General features: G+C 51.9%; 4 protein-coding genes and 1 non-coding gene across 5 annotated transcripts; all 5 read left to right on the forward strand.

The window, feature by feature from the left end:
- Positions 1–682: 682 nt before the first annotated feature.
- APL2 (Apl2p) lies at positions 683–2,826 on the forward strand (the record flags this gene model as incomplete). Its single annotated transcript, XM_019130706.1, has 2 exons — positions 683–2,701; positions 2,800–2,826. The coding sequence occupies 2 exons, from the start codon at positions 683–685 to the stop codon at positions 2,824–2,826; spliced, it is 2,046 nt and encodes a 681-aa protein (XP_018988154.1).
- A 264-nt stretch (positions 2,827–3,090) lies between these two features.
- Positions 3,091–5,854, forward strand: ADE5,7 (bifunctional aminoimidazole ribotide synthase/glycinamide ribotide synthase). The gene has a single exon (XM_019132670.1). The coding sequence runs from the start codon at positions 3,351–3,353 to the stop codon at positions 5,724–5,726; it is 2,376 nt and encodes a 791-aa protein (XP_018988155.1). The 5' UTR covers positions 3,091–3,350; the 3' UTR covers positions 5,727–5,854.
- A 225-nt stretch (positions 5,855–6,079) lies between these two features.
- Positions 6,080–6,162, forward strand: BABINDRAFT_t21. The gene has a single exon. It is a non-coding gene; the product is annotated as a tRNA-Lys (tRNA).
- Positions 6,163–6,681: 519 nt separating this feature from the next.
- Positions 6,682–9,076, forward strand: ENP2 (ribosome biosynthesis protein). Its single transcript, XM_019127591.1, has one exon. It carries the CDS (start codon positions 6,946–6,948, stop codon positions 9,037–9,039), a length of 2,094 nt encoding a protein of 697 aa, XP_018988156.1. The 5' UTR covers positions 6,682–6,945; the 3' UTR covers positions 9,040–9,076.
- Positions 9,077–10,456: 1,380 nt separating this feature from the next.
- Positions 10,457–13,395, forward strand: RSP5 (NEDD4 family E3 ubiquitin-protein ligase). Its single transcript, XM_019127592.1, has 2 exons — positions 10,457–10,540; positions 11,079–13,395. The coding sequence occupies exons 1-2, from the start codon at positions 10,533–10,535 to the stop codon at positions 13,360–13,362; spliced, it is 2,292 nt and encodes a 763-aa protein (XP_018988157.1). The 5' UTR covers positions 10,457–10,532; the 3' UTR covers positions 13,363–13,395.

Genomic DNA, 13,395 nt, shown 5'->3' on the forward strand with positions numbered 1-13,395 from the left:
TGGGAATTGAAAAAAAAAAGGGTTTTGGTTGTAGGGTTCCAAATAAATTAATTCAATGGACAAGTCTGTGTTTCAAACGGCAACGGATGAAATGAAAGCCAATTCAAATACTGATTGAGAGCTTGAAGATCAACCAACAATCTCGGTGGATTAAGAGCGATGGGATGAGAAAGCCAATCTGAATAGAACTGGGTTGTAGTCTCTATAACTTTTCAATGGTCTCTTTAAAACTATTCCGTGCCCCAAGTCCCTCCGCTCATCATCGACCGGGAACTCCCCCCATTCATCATCGATTGAGAACTCCCTGCTCATCACCGATTGAGAACTCCCCCGCTGCTCATTCTCCGTTACCGTCACAGCGACTCGGGAGGCGCCGCACATACTTTACCCGCGCACGTCTTTTCCGGCGAAAAATCACAACACGTATTGGCTGCGGGCGGTTAGTGCAAAAACAACCCATCCACCAACCCCCCCTGGAGCATATCCTCCCTTATTATCCGTATTGGTTAAATACACAACCTATTCTGCAATAACAAAAGCTGTAAATTGGTTGTTGTTGTTTTTGCCGGTATTGTGTTTGATTCAGATTCTAATCGCCAGAGTCATCCAGATCTTGTCACAGACCTAGGTAGAGCCTTCGACACATACACCCTCAGACCAGAGTCCTTACCTTCTCCTTCACATGTCCTCCGCGCTTGAAGCCCGCTTGAGAAAATTGTTCAAGGCGCCGCGCAAGGGTGAGTCCTTTGAATTGCGTACTGGCCTAGTCAGCCAGTACGCGTACGAACGCAAGGACGCGATCCAGCGCGTGATTGCGGCAATGACCGTAGGAAAGGACGTCAGCGCCTTGTTCCCGGACGTTTTGAAGAATATTGCCACCCACGACATCGAGCAAAAGAAGCTCGTGTACCTCTACCTCATGAACTACGCCAAGACCAACCCGGAGTTGTGCATTCTCGCGGTCAACACGTTCGTCCAGGACACCGAGGACCCCAACCCGTTGGTGCGCGCGCTCGCCATTCGCACCATGGGCTGCATCCGCGTCGACAAAATGGTCGACTACATGGATATTCCGTTGAAACGCACGTTGAAGGACGACAATCCGTACGTCCGCAAGACCGGGGCGATCTGTGTGGCAAAATTGTTCGACTTGAACCCAGAAATGTGTGTGGAGCAGGGCTTCTTGCAGGCGTTGCAAGACCTCGTGGCGGACCCCAATCCGATGGTTGTGGCGAACGCGGTGTCGGCGTTGGCGGAGATCCAGGAGTCGGACCCTTCCACGCAGTGCTTTCAGATCACCTCCAAGGTGTTGAAGAAGTTGCTTCTCGCGTTGAACGAGTGCACCGAGTGGGGGCGCGTCACTATCTTGTCCGCCTTGTCCGAGTACGAATCGGTTGACCAGGCGGAGGCCCACCACATCATCGAACGGGTGGTTCCCCAGTTGCAGCACGTGAACACCGCGGTGGTGCTCGCGGGGATCAAAACGGTGATTTCCCACATAGAAAAGCTCTCATCCACCGAGTACGAGATGTACCTCAAGAAGTTGTCGTCGCCTCTTGTGGCGTTGATGTCAACGTCGCCGGAAGCGCAATACGTGGGGATCCGCAACATCCGCGTGATTCTCGAAAAGTATCCACAGTTGCTCTCACGTGAGTTGCGCGTATTCTACGTAAAGTACAGCGACCCGTTGTATCTCAAGTTGGAGAAGTTGGAGATCATGGTCCGTCTTGCGAACGACAAGAACGCGCCGTTGTTGTTGTCAGAATTGAAGGAGTACGCCATGGAGGTGGATGCCGACCTTGTCAAGCGCGCAGTGTCTGCCATCGCCCAGGTGGCCATCAAGCTACCAGACCACGCAATGAAGGCCGTGGAGTTGTTGAACTTTTTGGTCAACCAGCGTGGCGACTATGTCGTGGCAGAGGCTGTCAAGGTCTTCCGCGACCTCTTGAGGCGCTACAAGACCACTGAATATGTGGATGCCATCGTTCCGGTGGTCAGTGCCAACTGGGAGAGCTTGGATGACGCAGAAGCCACAGCTGCATACATCTGGATCTTGGGCGAATACCCCCAGAAGTTCACCCGGTTGGACCGCCACTTGCAGAAGTTGGCGGAGGGCTTCTTAGAGGAGACATCCGTGGTCCAGCTCGCGACGTTGAATGCCATTGTCAAAACCAACTTGCGGGCTCCGACGGCCAATTCCGGCAACTACTTGCAGTCTATTTTGAACTGCGCCACTAGCGACGTAGAAAACGCCGACGTCAGAGACAAGGCATACCTCTACTGGCGGCTTTTGTCGTCCGACTCCGGCCTCGCGGCCAAGGTGCTCCTTAACACGGAGTTGCCGCCGATTCCATCCACTATCGCCCTGTTTACGCCCGCGTTGTTGGCCGAGTTAGTTAGCGAGTTGGGCACTTTAGCCTCGGTCTACCACAAGCCGTCCTACACCTTTACTAGTCTGATTGCCAAGGCCAAGATCTTGCGTGCCGATAACATCGAAGAGATCGAGCGGTTGGCGAAGCGTGAGATCGTCGCCAACGCCAAGTCTGAAAACTTGTTGGACTTTGGCGACGACGAAGAGATTGCAGCCCCGGTTGCTTCCTCTCTCGACGAATTGAGCGATGTGTTTGGCTCCTCCTCCCAGGCGCCTCTGGCCAACAGCGATATCTTGGGTTTGTTTGGAAGCTCCGGCGTTGACAGCGGCGTGGGTAACTTGAGTTTGGGGAACGGTAAGAAGACCAACGACGATCTCTTGGGGTTGTTCTAAGTGTATGATAATAAATTTAATGTATGGAAGGGTAGATGAACTCCCAAGCTGCCGATATTTAAACATCTCGTTCCCAGTCGTACACGAGGTAGCGATCAAAACTTCGGTAATATTGTTAGTCGCATGTTGTTGAGCTATTTCCAATGACCGAGTTGAAGTAATAACCTAATCTTTTTTGAAGAAAAAAAACCAATCCTTTTTGAAGAAAAAAAAACCCCCGAACCAAGCCTCCAGCCACACATCCATTGAGATCTGACACCAACCACACACCAACCGTTCCCTCTACTTAGGCCCTTACATTTCTCCTGCATTTATTCCTATTACACCATCTATTACCTTCCTATTATCCTGCATCTAGCTCTACCAGAGTCGCTCTGCCCTCCCGTATTCCTGACTCCTTCTCCTGCATCCTTTGCGGCTGTTACACGAGTCAGAAAAATTTGTCCCCTGCACAGATAATTAATTAGCCATCACTCTGCGTCGCTTTGCTTGGCGCCTAGCTTACCACTCACCCTTCCTTTAAATACACTCTTCTTCCGCATCTACACCTTTACGTATCACACTCCCGGCATATACATTTCATACCATGTCCTTGAACATCTTAGTCGTTGGTAACGGCGGCCGCGAACACGCCCTCGTCTGGCGTTTGGCCCAGTCCGCCTCTGTGGCCAAGATCTACGTCGCACCAGGTAATGGCGGCACCCAGCTCTCTTCCAAGGTGGAAAACATCGCCATTGGCTCGTCCCAGGCGGACTTCCCGGCATTGGTCAAGTTTGCCACAACCCACGACATTGGCTTGGTCGTGCCCGGTCCAGAGCAGCCGCTCGTAGAGGGCATCACGGGCCATTTCGCCAAGGTCGGGATCCCGGTTTTCGGGCCTTCTGCCAAGGCAGCGGTCATGGAGGGGTCCAAGACCTTCTCCAAGGACTTTATGAAGAAGCACGGCATCCCCACCGCCGCTTTCCAAAACTTCACCGACTACGAGCAGGCCAAGAACTATGTCGCATCTGTGCCCCACAACGTGGTCATCAAGGCCAGTGGGATCGCCGCTGGTAAGGGTGTGTTGATCCCCCTGACCAAGGAGGAGGCCTACGCCGCGTTGAAAGAGATCATGATCGACCGTGCGTTTGGCTCCGCCGGTGACGAAGTTGTAGTGGAGGAGTTCCTCGAAGGTGACGAGTTATCCATCTTGTCCTTTTCCGATGGGTACACCCAGATCGACCTCCCGCCAGCCCAAGACCACAAGAGAATCGGCAACGGCGACTCTGGCTTGAACACCGGCGGTATGGGGGCCTACGCCCCAGCGCCGTTGGCCACCCCACAGCTCATCCAAGAGATCAGAGACAGCATTTTGCAGCCAACCATCGACGGAATGAGACGCGACGGGTTCCCGTTTGTCGGGGTCCTTTTTACCGGGATCATGGTCACTAAGACCGGGCCAAAGTGCTTGGAATACAACGTCAGATTTGGCGACCCAGAGACCCAGACCGTGTTGCCATTGTTGAGCGACGACACCGATTTTGCCCAGGTCTTGTTGGCGTGTGCCGAACACCGTTTGGACTCTGTCACCTTGAAGATCACGCCAAACAAGTTTGCCACCACCGTTGTCATGGCCGCCGGGGGCTACCCAGAGGCCTACACCAAGGGCGATGAGATCACTGTCAAGCTCCCGCTTCCAAAAGACACCTACATCTTCCATGCCGGTACCACTACCAAGGATGGCAAGGTTGTCACCGCCGGTGGCCGTGTCATTGCCGCCACCGCCACCGCCGCCACCTTGGAGGAGGCTGTCAGGAAGGCCTACGTCGGGGTTGAACACGTTTCCTTTGCTGGTAAGTACAACAGAACCGACATTGCCCACAGAGCCTTTAGAGACGCTGCGACCGTCTCCACGGGTATCACTTACGCCGAGGCTGGTGTCTCCGTGGACAACGGTAACTTGCTTGTTGAGCAGATCAAGCAAAAGGTCAAGTCCACTGCCCGTCCGGGGGCTGACTCTGACATTGGTGGGTTTGGGGGTGTCTTTGACCTCAAGGCCGCGGGCTACCAGACCGACGAGACCTTGCTCGTGGCCGCCACCGACGGTGTGGGCACAAAGTTGAGAATCGCGCAGATTATGAACATCCACGATACCGTGGGGATCGACTTGGTGGCCATGAACGTTAACGATTTGGTTGTCCAGGGGGCGGAGCCGTTACTCTTCTTGGACTACTTTGCCACTGGGAAGTTGGACATCGAGGTTGCCGCCTCGTTCGTCAAGGGTGTCGCTGATGGGTGCATCCAGGCCGGCTGTGCGTTGGTCGGTGGTGAGACCTCAGAGATGCCGGGCATGTACGAGGTTGGTCACTACGACACCAACGGTACCGCTGTCGGTGCCGTCAACAAGAACCAGATCTTGCCAAAGATGGAGAGCATGGCCGTGGGCGATGTTGTGCTTGGGTTGAAGTCTAACGGTATCCACTCCAATGGGTACTCGCTTGTGAGAAAGATCATCGAGAAGTCCGGTGCTTCGTACTTCGACAAGGCTCCGTGGGTCGAGGACGACACCACCACCATTGGCCAGGAAGTGTTGATTCCAACCAGAATCTACGTCAAGCAGTTGTTGAAGTCGTTGAAGGCGAACTTGATTACCGGCTTGGCCCACATCACCGGTGGTGGGCTCGTGGAGAACATTCCTCGTGCCTTGCCAAAGCACTTGTCCGCTAGAATCGACATGAACACTTTTGTCGTGCCAGAAATCTTCAAGTGGTTCGGTAAGGCCGGTGGTGTTCCGGTCGAAGACATCTTGAAGACCTTCAACTTGGGTGTGGGCATGGTGCTCATTGTCAAGCCAGAGAACGTGGCGGAGGTGATTGCTAACTTGACTGCAGAGGGTGAGACTGTGTATACTATTGGTCAGTTGGAGGCCAGAGAAGGGGAAATGCCTGGTTGTGTTGTTGACAACTCCGAAGGTTTATACTAAGAGTTGACGCCTGAGAACTTAGAGTTTTCTTTCCAAGAGGTGAGCTTGCCGTCTTTTTTTTTTTACTTCCTGGAGGCAGCTCCGTTGTATATTGTTTTTGTTTCTGTTTATTAGATGTTTTCGTTACAGTCAAGTAGGATTCGGATTGAGAGGTTTCGCTAATTGGCATTTTGGACTAGTCCCGTCTCATAGTGTCAATGAATAAGGAGGCTACACGCTTCACCGATGGAGCTATCCAGGCTGGCCACTTACTGTACTCTGGTTGTTTCCCAAAATGGACGGTGTTAAACTAAGCGTAAGTTTACCTATTCATGCCCGCTATTACCCATCTGCCCATCTCGCTGTTTATAGCAGCCTGGCTAGCTCAATCGGTAGAGCGTGTGACTCTTAGCAGTACGCGATCATAAGGTTGCGGGTTCGACCCCCGCGTCGGGTTGTATGTTTTTGCCTAGTTGAATTCTAGCACAGTTGGAGTTTGAATACGCTGCGTCATAGCTCTCTGGCTTCCCGCTGGTAAGGACCATCTGTATCCAGAGTATTCGACATTTCTCACTGAAATTTATTCACCCCCTGCAAGCGACGGGTTTTCATACAAATATATAACAGATGCAGGTGCAATACGCAGGCTCAGTAACGGCAGTATACAGCTTATAAATGAATCCCTGTCCAGTTAAGATGGTTTTTACTGATTGTCGTTGTACCTGGAGTGCAGGCGGAACCTACCCACCATCACACTACAGCTCATCTATTCTCAGCTTGAAATTTCAGGTGGACGGTACTATCCCTCGGTCTCCATAACGCGACAACACCGTAGAAGATGGAATATGGACCCCTCCGCCATTTGGCCCAGGGTTATTACCGCCGCTCTTCCTGCGGCGCCTCATCGCAGCTTATATAATCACATGAGAAGGCTAGTATGACCGGCGCTCAAGCCTACACCTTGTCTGGGAGGCGGCTCCCCGTAAAGGAAGCTATCAGCTGATCAAGTCGATTTTTCCAGTTGTCACCGACATTAGACGGCACCAACTATATTCCTGATTGAAAACCTACGCTATACGGCCCCAGAGGCTTGCTGTTCACAATAGTGTTGCCAGTATGGGAGGCGGCTGCGGCGGCTCATCGCTTACATAATCTGGTTCTTTTCAAATTTTCTATGCACCATGAAAATTTATTTGCGTCAGCTCTCAGCCCAACTCTTTTTGCCATACCCCCATTCACAATGGTTTTGAAATCCACATCTAACGGTTTGGACGGTGTTTCCGTGTACCAGATCTCCGGTACCAATGTCTCGCGTTCGCTTCCCGAATGGATTGCGCAGAAGCGTAAGAAGGCGTTGAAGAATGATTTGGAGTACCAGACACGCGTGGAGTTGATCCAGGATTTTGAGTTCAGTGAGGCTTCCAACAGAATCAAGGTTTCCCCAGATGGCCAGTTTGCCATGGCCACCGGTACCTACAAGCCTCAGATCCATGTGTACGACTTTGAAAACTTATCCCTCAAGTTCGACAGACACACCGATAGCGAGAATGTGGACTTTGTCATCACATCCGCCGATTGGACCAAGTCCGTTCACTTGCAGAATGACAGATCGATCGAGTTCCACTCCAAGGGCGGAATCCACTACCGCTCGCGTATCCCGACCTTCGGGAGGAGCTTGGCATACAACGCTGCGAGCGCGGACTTGTTGGTGGGTGCCTCTGGGAACGAGATTTACCGTTTGAACTTGGACCAGGGCCGTTTTCTCAACCCATACGTGCTTGACACCACCCAGGGCGTGAACCACGTGTCGATCAACCCGGTTCACGGCTTGGTGGCGGCGGGTTTGGAGGATGGGACGGTCGAATTCTGGGACTCCAGAAGCAGACAGAGAGCCGCCAAGTTGATGGTTTCCGACCAGTTGAGCGGTAATGCGCCGGTACAGGTCAGCACCACCGCGTTCAGAAACGACGGGCTTAACTTTGCATGCGGTACCTCCGATGGCTACTCCCTCCTTTACGATTTGAGAACAGCCACCCCATTGCTCATGCGCGACCAGGGTTTCGGGAATGCCGTGGACAAGATTATCTGGCTAGACGAGAACAGCAGTAACTCTGATCTTTTCTTGACCTGTGACAAGAAGATTGCCAAGGTCTGGGACAGAACCGACGGGAAGTTTGTGTGCTCCATGGAGCCAGACGTGGATATCAACGACATTGAGTACGTCCCAGACTCTGGGATGTTCTTTATGGCGAATGAAGGAGCGCCGATGCACACCTTCTATGTACCTAACATCGGGCCAGCGCCGGCCTGGTGCTCGTTCTTGGACAACATCACCGAAGAGTTGGAGGAAAAACCAACCAACACCACGTACTCCAACTTCAGGTTCATCACCAGAGAGGATGTGACCAAGTTGAATATTGCCCATTTGGTCAGCAAGGGCGTGTTGAAGGGCTATATGCACGGTTACTTCATCAACTCCGACTTGTATGATAAGGTGAACTTGATTGCCAATCCGAACTCGTACAGGGACGAGAGAGAGCGTGAGATCAAGAAGAAGATTGAGAAGGAGAGAGAATCGCGTATCAGATCCACGGGTGCGGTCAAGCACACGAAGGTCAAGGTCAACAAGGACTTTGTCACGAAATTGCAGGAAAAGTCTGGCTCCAAGGCTGTGGACAGACTTGTTAACGATGATCGTTTCAAGGAGGTCTTTGAGGACGAGGAGTTTGCTATTGATGAGGAGTCTCACGACTATAAGCAGTTGAACCCGGTCAAGGCCGTCAAGGATGTGTCTGGACCTGTTAGCGAAAGAAGAGGTAAGACCGCCGCAGAAGACTCCGACGATGAGAGAATGAACTCACACGGAAAGTACGCCAGAAGTGACAATGAAGAGTCTGAGGAAGAGGAGAGCGACAGTGAAGATGATCACGTTTCCAGAGCCCAGAAAGAGGCCCAGCAGGCCAAGGTCCAGAAGCAGTTGGAGAAGCTCCGCCGCAAAAAGCAAGAGAGCGAAGATGCCGCAAAGTTCATGTCTGAGATGAAGGTTTTGTCGACGAACGAGGTCAACCAGACGCGCGGCAAGTCGGCCAAGTCCAAGTCTTTCGGCTCTCAGGTCAAGCATCACGACAGAGTGTCCAAGATTGAGAAGCTGAAGAAGGGCGATACGAAGTTGAGACGCCATGCCAGGGGCGAGGCCGAGATGACCTTCATTCCGAAGAAGGAGCACAAGAAGCCAAAAGTGCGCTTTGAGGAGGAGGGGGTCGACAAGGGCAGAACCCAGCAAAGATTCGACGGCAGAAGAAGAGCCAGTAACAACGCCTTCCGCGGTATGTAGCGTGTATCATTAATGTATTATAGCCTGTAAACCTAGAGCAGTGAGGTTGTAGTTCACCGAGCGTGGCGGATTTATTATTCAACGAGCGCAGCGGGTTTATTATTCAACGAGCGCAGCGGGTTTGAATAAACTATAATCTGGGGCAACTCTTGAAGTCTGGATAAGAACTCACTAGTTGAAGGCAGGTAAGTACAGGGCAAATCTGATTGAATTGAAATGGTTAAATTCTCCTGCGGAGTATGACGTTCAACTTTTAATTTCAGGGTTCGGTACAGTTCTGTTGCTTCAATGACAGGCGGAATTTCAAGGGAGAAGTAAATCTAGAAGTTATTGGTGGATTTTGTGCGAGGCTTAAGTCAGACTATGGCTGGACGTAGGGGGATACTGGTCTTTGAGGTAATGGGTTAAAGCCATTACGCTCTTCCTGTTCTACAGTCTATCGGTGTCGGTTCTATAGACTGTAACCACATGTTATTAAAAACTTAGAGGCTGAATCATACCTAGAATTGCGTAATATTGCTATTGATATGTTTGGACTTAATATATTATCATGGCCGATTAGAGTGGGAACTCGTATGTCAACTTGTTGCCTCCATGCACATCCAACTGAGACCCGACCTGCCCGAGCGGTATTGGCTTATCACTTCAGTAAATTAACCTTTTTTTCGATTTCCAAAGTATCGTCCTATTATTTTAATACCTCACCCCGTACCATAACAGCCTATTTAAAACCCCTATTTTGTAATTTTTAAGCACCGATATTGGTCCTGATCGTACTAATATCATGTGCACACGTGATCATCCATTTTCGATCCATTAGGCAATGACATATCGTGTATGCCTCGATTTCGGCCCGTCCATTGGCCCAGGCCGTTTTGTCAATAAAAGGCAATTCAGAGGTCAAAGACAAATATTTCACGTTTGTTTGTAGTGAGCGTGGAAATCGAGTGTTTAAATGCCAACGTGTTCAGACGAGCGATACGGTATGCCCCTTCGTGTCATTATTGTCGCATGAAATTTTAGCCATGTACACCCATCGTCTAGATTCCACGGAACTACAGTATTTCCTATTAAAACCCCTCTCCGTGGTATTCAATAGTGTTTAAGACGCTTGTAATAAATCAGCACGATAGTTATGAATCAGATATGGCCCTCCGACAATTCATAACATAATCATTAGTAATTCCATCAAACCTCGCAGCAGACCTCCCCTCGTCCCATCGCACATAACCTGAATTATCTACAGCAAGTCCTCTAGTCGTGTGCAGCCCATACCTAAGGGCTGTGGGAACTGAGCGGGAAATTGTCAACCCATTTACGGGTGGCTGATCCTCGAGGGCGATAAGTTGAATTTGCACACAGCTACCCTGTTTTACCAAGTGCCTGCGTTCTGTTGGCTTTTTTTTCTTGCTTCCATCTGCTCTCACAAACCCAAAAATACAGCAGGGAGTGCTTAGACTGCCGCATTCGCTTCCAGAGACTTTATACCAGTCATGCCTTCGTATGTATTGAAATTCGCCTGCCGGGAGAGAACGGGTTTGTTTTCTGAAAGGAAGAGGGACCTGAATTTGCTGAAATGGAGAGTTGGTTGCTATCTGAACTGGACAGAGATGGATGGTGAAGTGGCTGAGCCCCCAGAGCTTGCTGCCAGGGCATAGCCTGAATGGTATCGTTTGGACTGTTTGTATGGGGTCAGAGCTTTGGGGGGCGTCAACGGCTGCTGGTCCTGCTTAAATAGCTATGGATTGATTCATGGATCTATCAAAGTTTTCTAGGTCTGATTTGCCAGCACGGCTCAAAGACTAGGACGATTTGTCAGCACGGCCCATCTAAGGTTGTCGGTACGCTTTGACAATTTAGACCATTCTTACACCTAACTCCCTCCCTTCTATTCAGATAACTTTTAGCCATTGCGTAGTTCAGGAGCGCTCTGTTCTAATACGAGGCCGCAAACCACGACCGAACGTCTGCTCTCGAAACTTGATATCTCCCCGCTGACTCCATCTACTCGCATGATCATTACTAACACATCTCTCTAGCATAAAAATCAACATCAAGGTTGTGGCGGCCGAGTCGTTGTACAAACGCGACGTGTTCCGCCTGCCAGACCCCTTTGCAGTGTTGACTGTCAACGGGGGCCAGACCCATTCGACCACCGCGGCCAAGAAGACGCTCAACCCGTACTGGAACGAACTGTTTTCGTTCACCGCGACGGAAGATTCGATCCTCGTGATCCAGGTGTTTGACCAGAAGAAGTTCAAGAAGAAGGACCAGGGCTTCTTGGGGGTCGTGAACGTCCGCTTGGGCGATGTCATCGACATGAGTGCCGCCACCAACGAGGAGACCGTCACGCGCGACTTGAAGAAGTCGAACGACAACCTTGTGGTTAGCGGAAAGTTGATCTTTGTCATTTCCCACGGCAGAAGAGCCAACGGCACTGTTCCTGCGGCTGCCACCCCCAGACCGGTTGCCGCACCTGTGGCCGAAAACTTACAGGTTCCTTCTGAATCCTCTGCTACTTCCCCTGGCGACAGGCAATACTCGTCGTTTGAGGACCGCCAAGGCCGCTTGCCCCCGGGCTGGGAGCGCCGAACCGACAACTTCGGGCGGACTTATTACGTTGACCACAACTCGCGCACCACTGCGTGGAAACGTCCTGTGATGGACCAATCCGAGGCCGAACGTGGCCAGGCACGTACCAGCAACACGGAGGCCGAAAGAAGACAGCATCTTGGGAGAACGTTGCCTGGTGAGTCATCTACCAACACCCCCGCGAGCCCCGCGTCGGAGAATGTGACGTTACAGAGTTCGGGGACGGGTGCCACGCCGGTTGTGCCGGCCGCGGCCGCGGCCTTGGCGTCGTCGGGCTCCACCACGGCCGGACTAGGCGAATTGCCACCGGGCTGGGAGCAGCGATTCACTCCCGAGGGCCGTCCGTACTTTGTCGACCACAACACGCGCACCACCACGTGGGTGGATCCTCGAAGACAGCAGTATATCCGCACTTACGGGCCAAACACGACAGTTCAGCAGCAGCCTGTGTCGCAGTTAGGGCCGTTGCCGTCGGGCTGGGAAATGAGGCTCACCAACACCGCGAGAGTGTATTTTGTCGACCACAACACCAAAACCACGACGTGGGACGACCCGAGATTACCATCCTCCTTGGACCAGAATGTGCCGCAGTACAAGCGTGACTTCCGCCGCAAGGTGATTTACTTCCGCTCGCAGCCAGCGTTGCGCATCTTGCCGGGCCAGTGCCACATCAAGGTCAGACGTAACCACATCTTCGAGGACTCGTACCAGGAGATTATGAGACAAACCCCCGAGGACTTGAAGAAACGGTTGATGATCAAGTTTGACGGGGAGGAAGGGTTGGATTACGGTGGGGTGTCGCGTGAGTATTTCTTCTTGCTTTCGCACGACATGTTCAACCCATTCTACTGCTTGTTTGAGTACTCGTCGCACGACAACTACACGTTGCAGATCAACACGAATTCCGGGATTAATCCAGAGCACTTGAACTACTTCAAGTTCATCGGAAGGGTGGTTGGGTTGGGTGTGTTCCACCGCCGGTTCCTCGACGCGTTCTTTGTCGGTGCTTTGTACAAGATGATGTTGCACAAGAAGGTGGTGCTCCAGGACATGGAGGGGGTGGATTCCGAGTTTTACCGCTCGTTGAAGTGGATTCTTGACAACGACATCACCGATGTGCTCGACTTGACCTTCAGCGCCGACGACGAGCGCTTCGGCGAAGTCTTGACCGTGGACTTGAAGGCCGGTGGGCGCGACATCGAAGTCACGGAGGAAAACAAGCGTGAGTATGTCGAGTTGATCACCGAGTGGAAGATTTCCAGACGGGTGGACGAGCAATTCAGGGCGTTCATGGACGGCTTTAACGAGTTGATTCCGGAGGAGCTCGTCAACGTGTTTGATGAGCGCGAGTTGGAGTTATTGATCGGCGGGTTGGCCGAGATCGATGTCGAGGACTGGAAAAAACACACTGACTACAGAGGATACCAGGAGACCGACCAGGTCATCCAATGGTTCTGGCAGTGTATCAAGGATTGGGACAGCGAGCAGAAGGCCCGCTTGTTGCAGTTCACCACGGGCACATCCAGAATTCCCGTCAATGGGTTCAAGGATTTACAGGGGTCTGACGGGCCGAGACGCTTCACCATTGAAAAGGCCGGGGAGCCGGGCCAGTTGCCAAAGTCGCACACCTGTTTCAACAGAGTGGATTTACCTCCGTACACGGACTATGAAACCATGAAACAGAAGTTGACCTTGGCGGTGGAGGAAACCGTTGGGTTTGGTCAGGAATAAAAGGGTTTTGTTTTTCTGTCTGTTCGGGGGGGG

Source organism: Babjeviella inositovora, assembly GCF_001661335.1.
Source record: "Babjeviella inositovora NRRL Y-12698 unplaced genomic scaffold BABINscaffold_1, whole genome shotgun sequence".
In the NCBI taxonomy this organism is placed as follows: domain Eukaryota; kingdom Fungi; phylum Ascomycota; class Pichiomycetes; order Serinales; genus Babjeviella; species Babjeviella inositovora.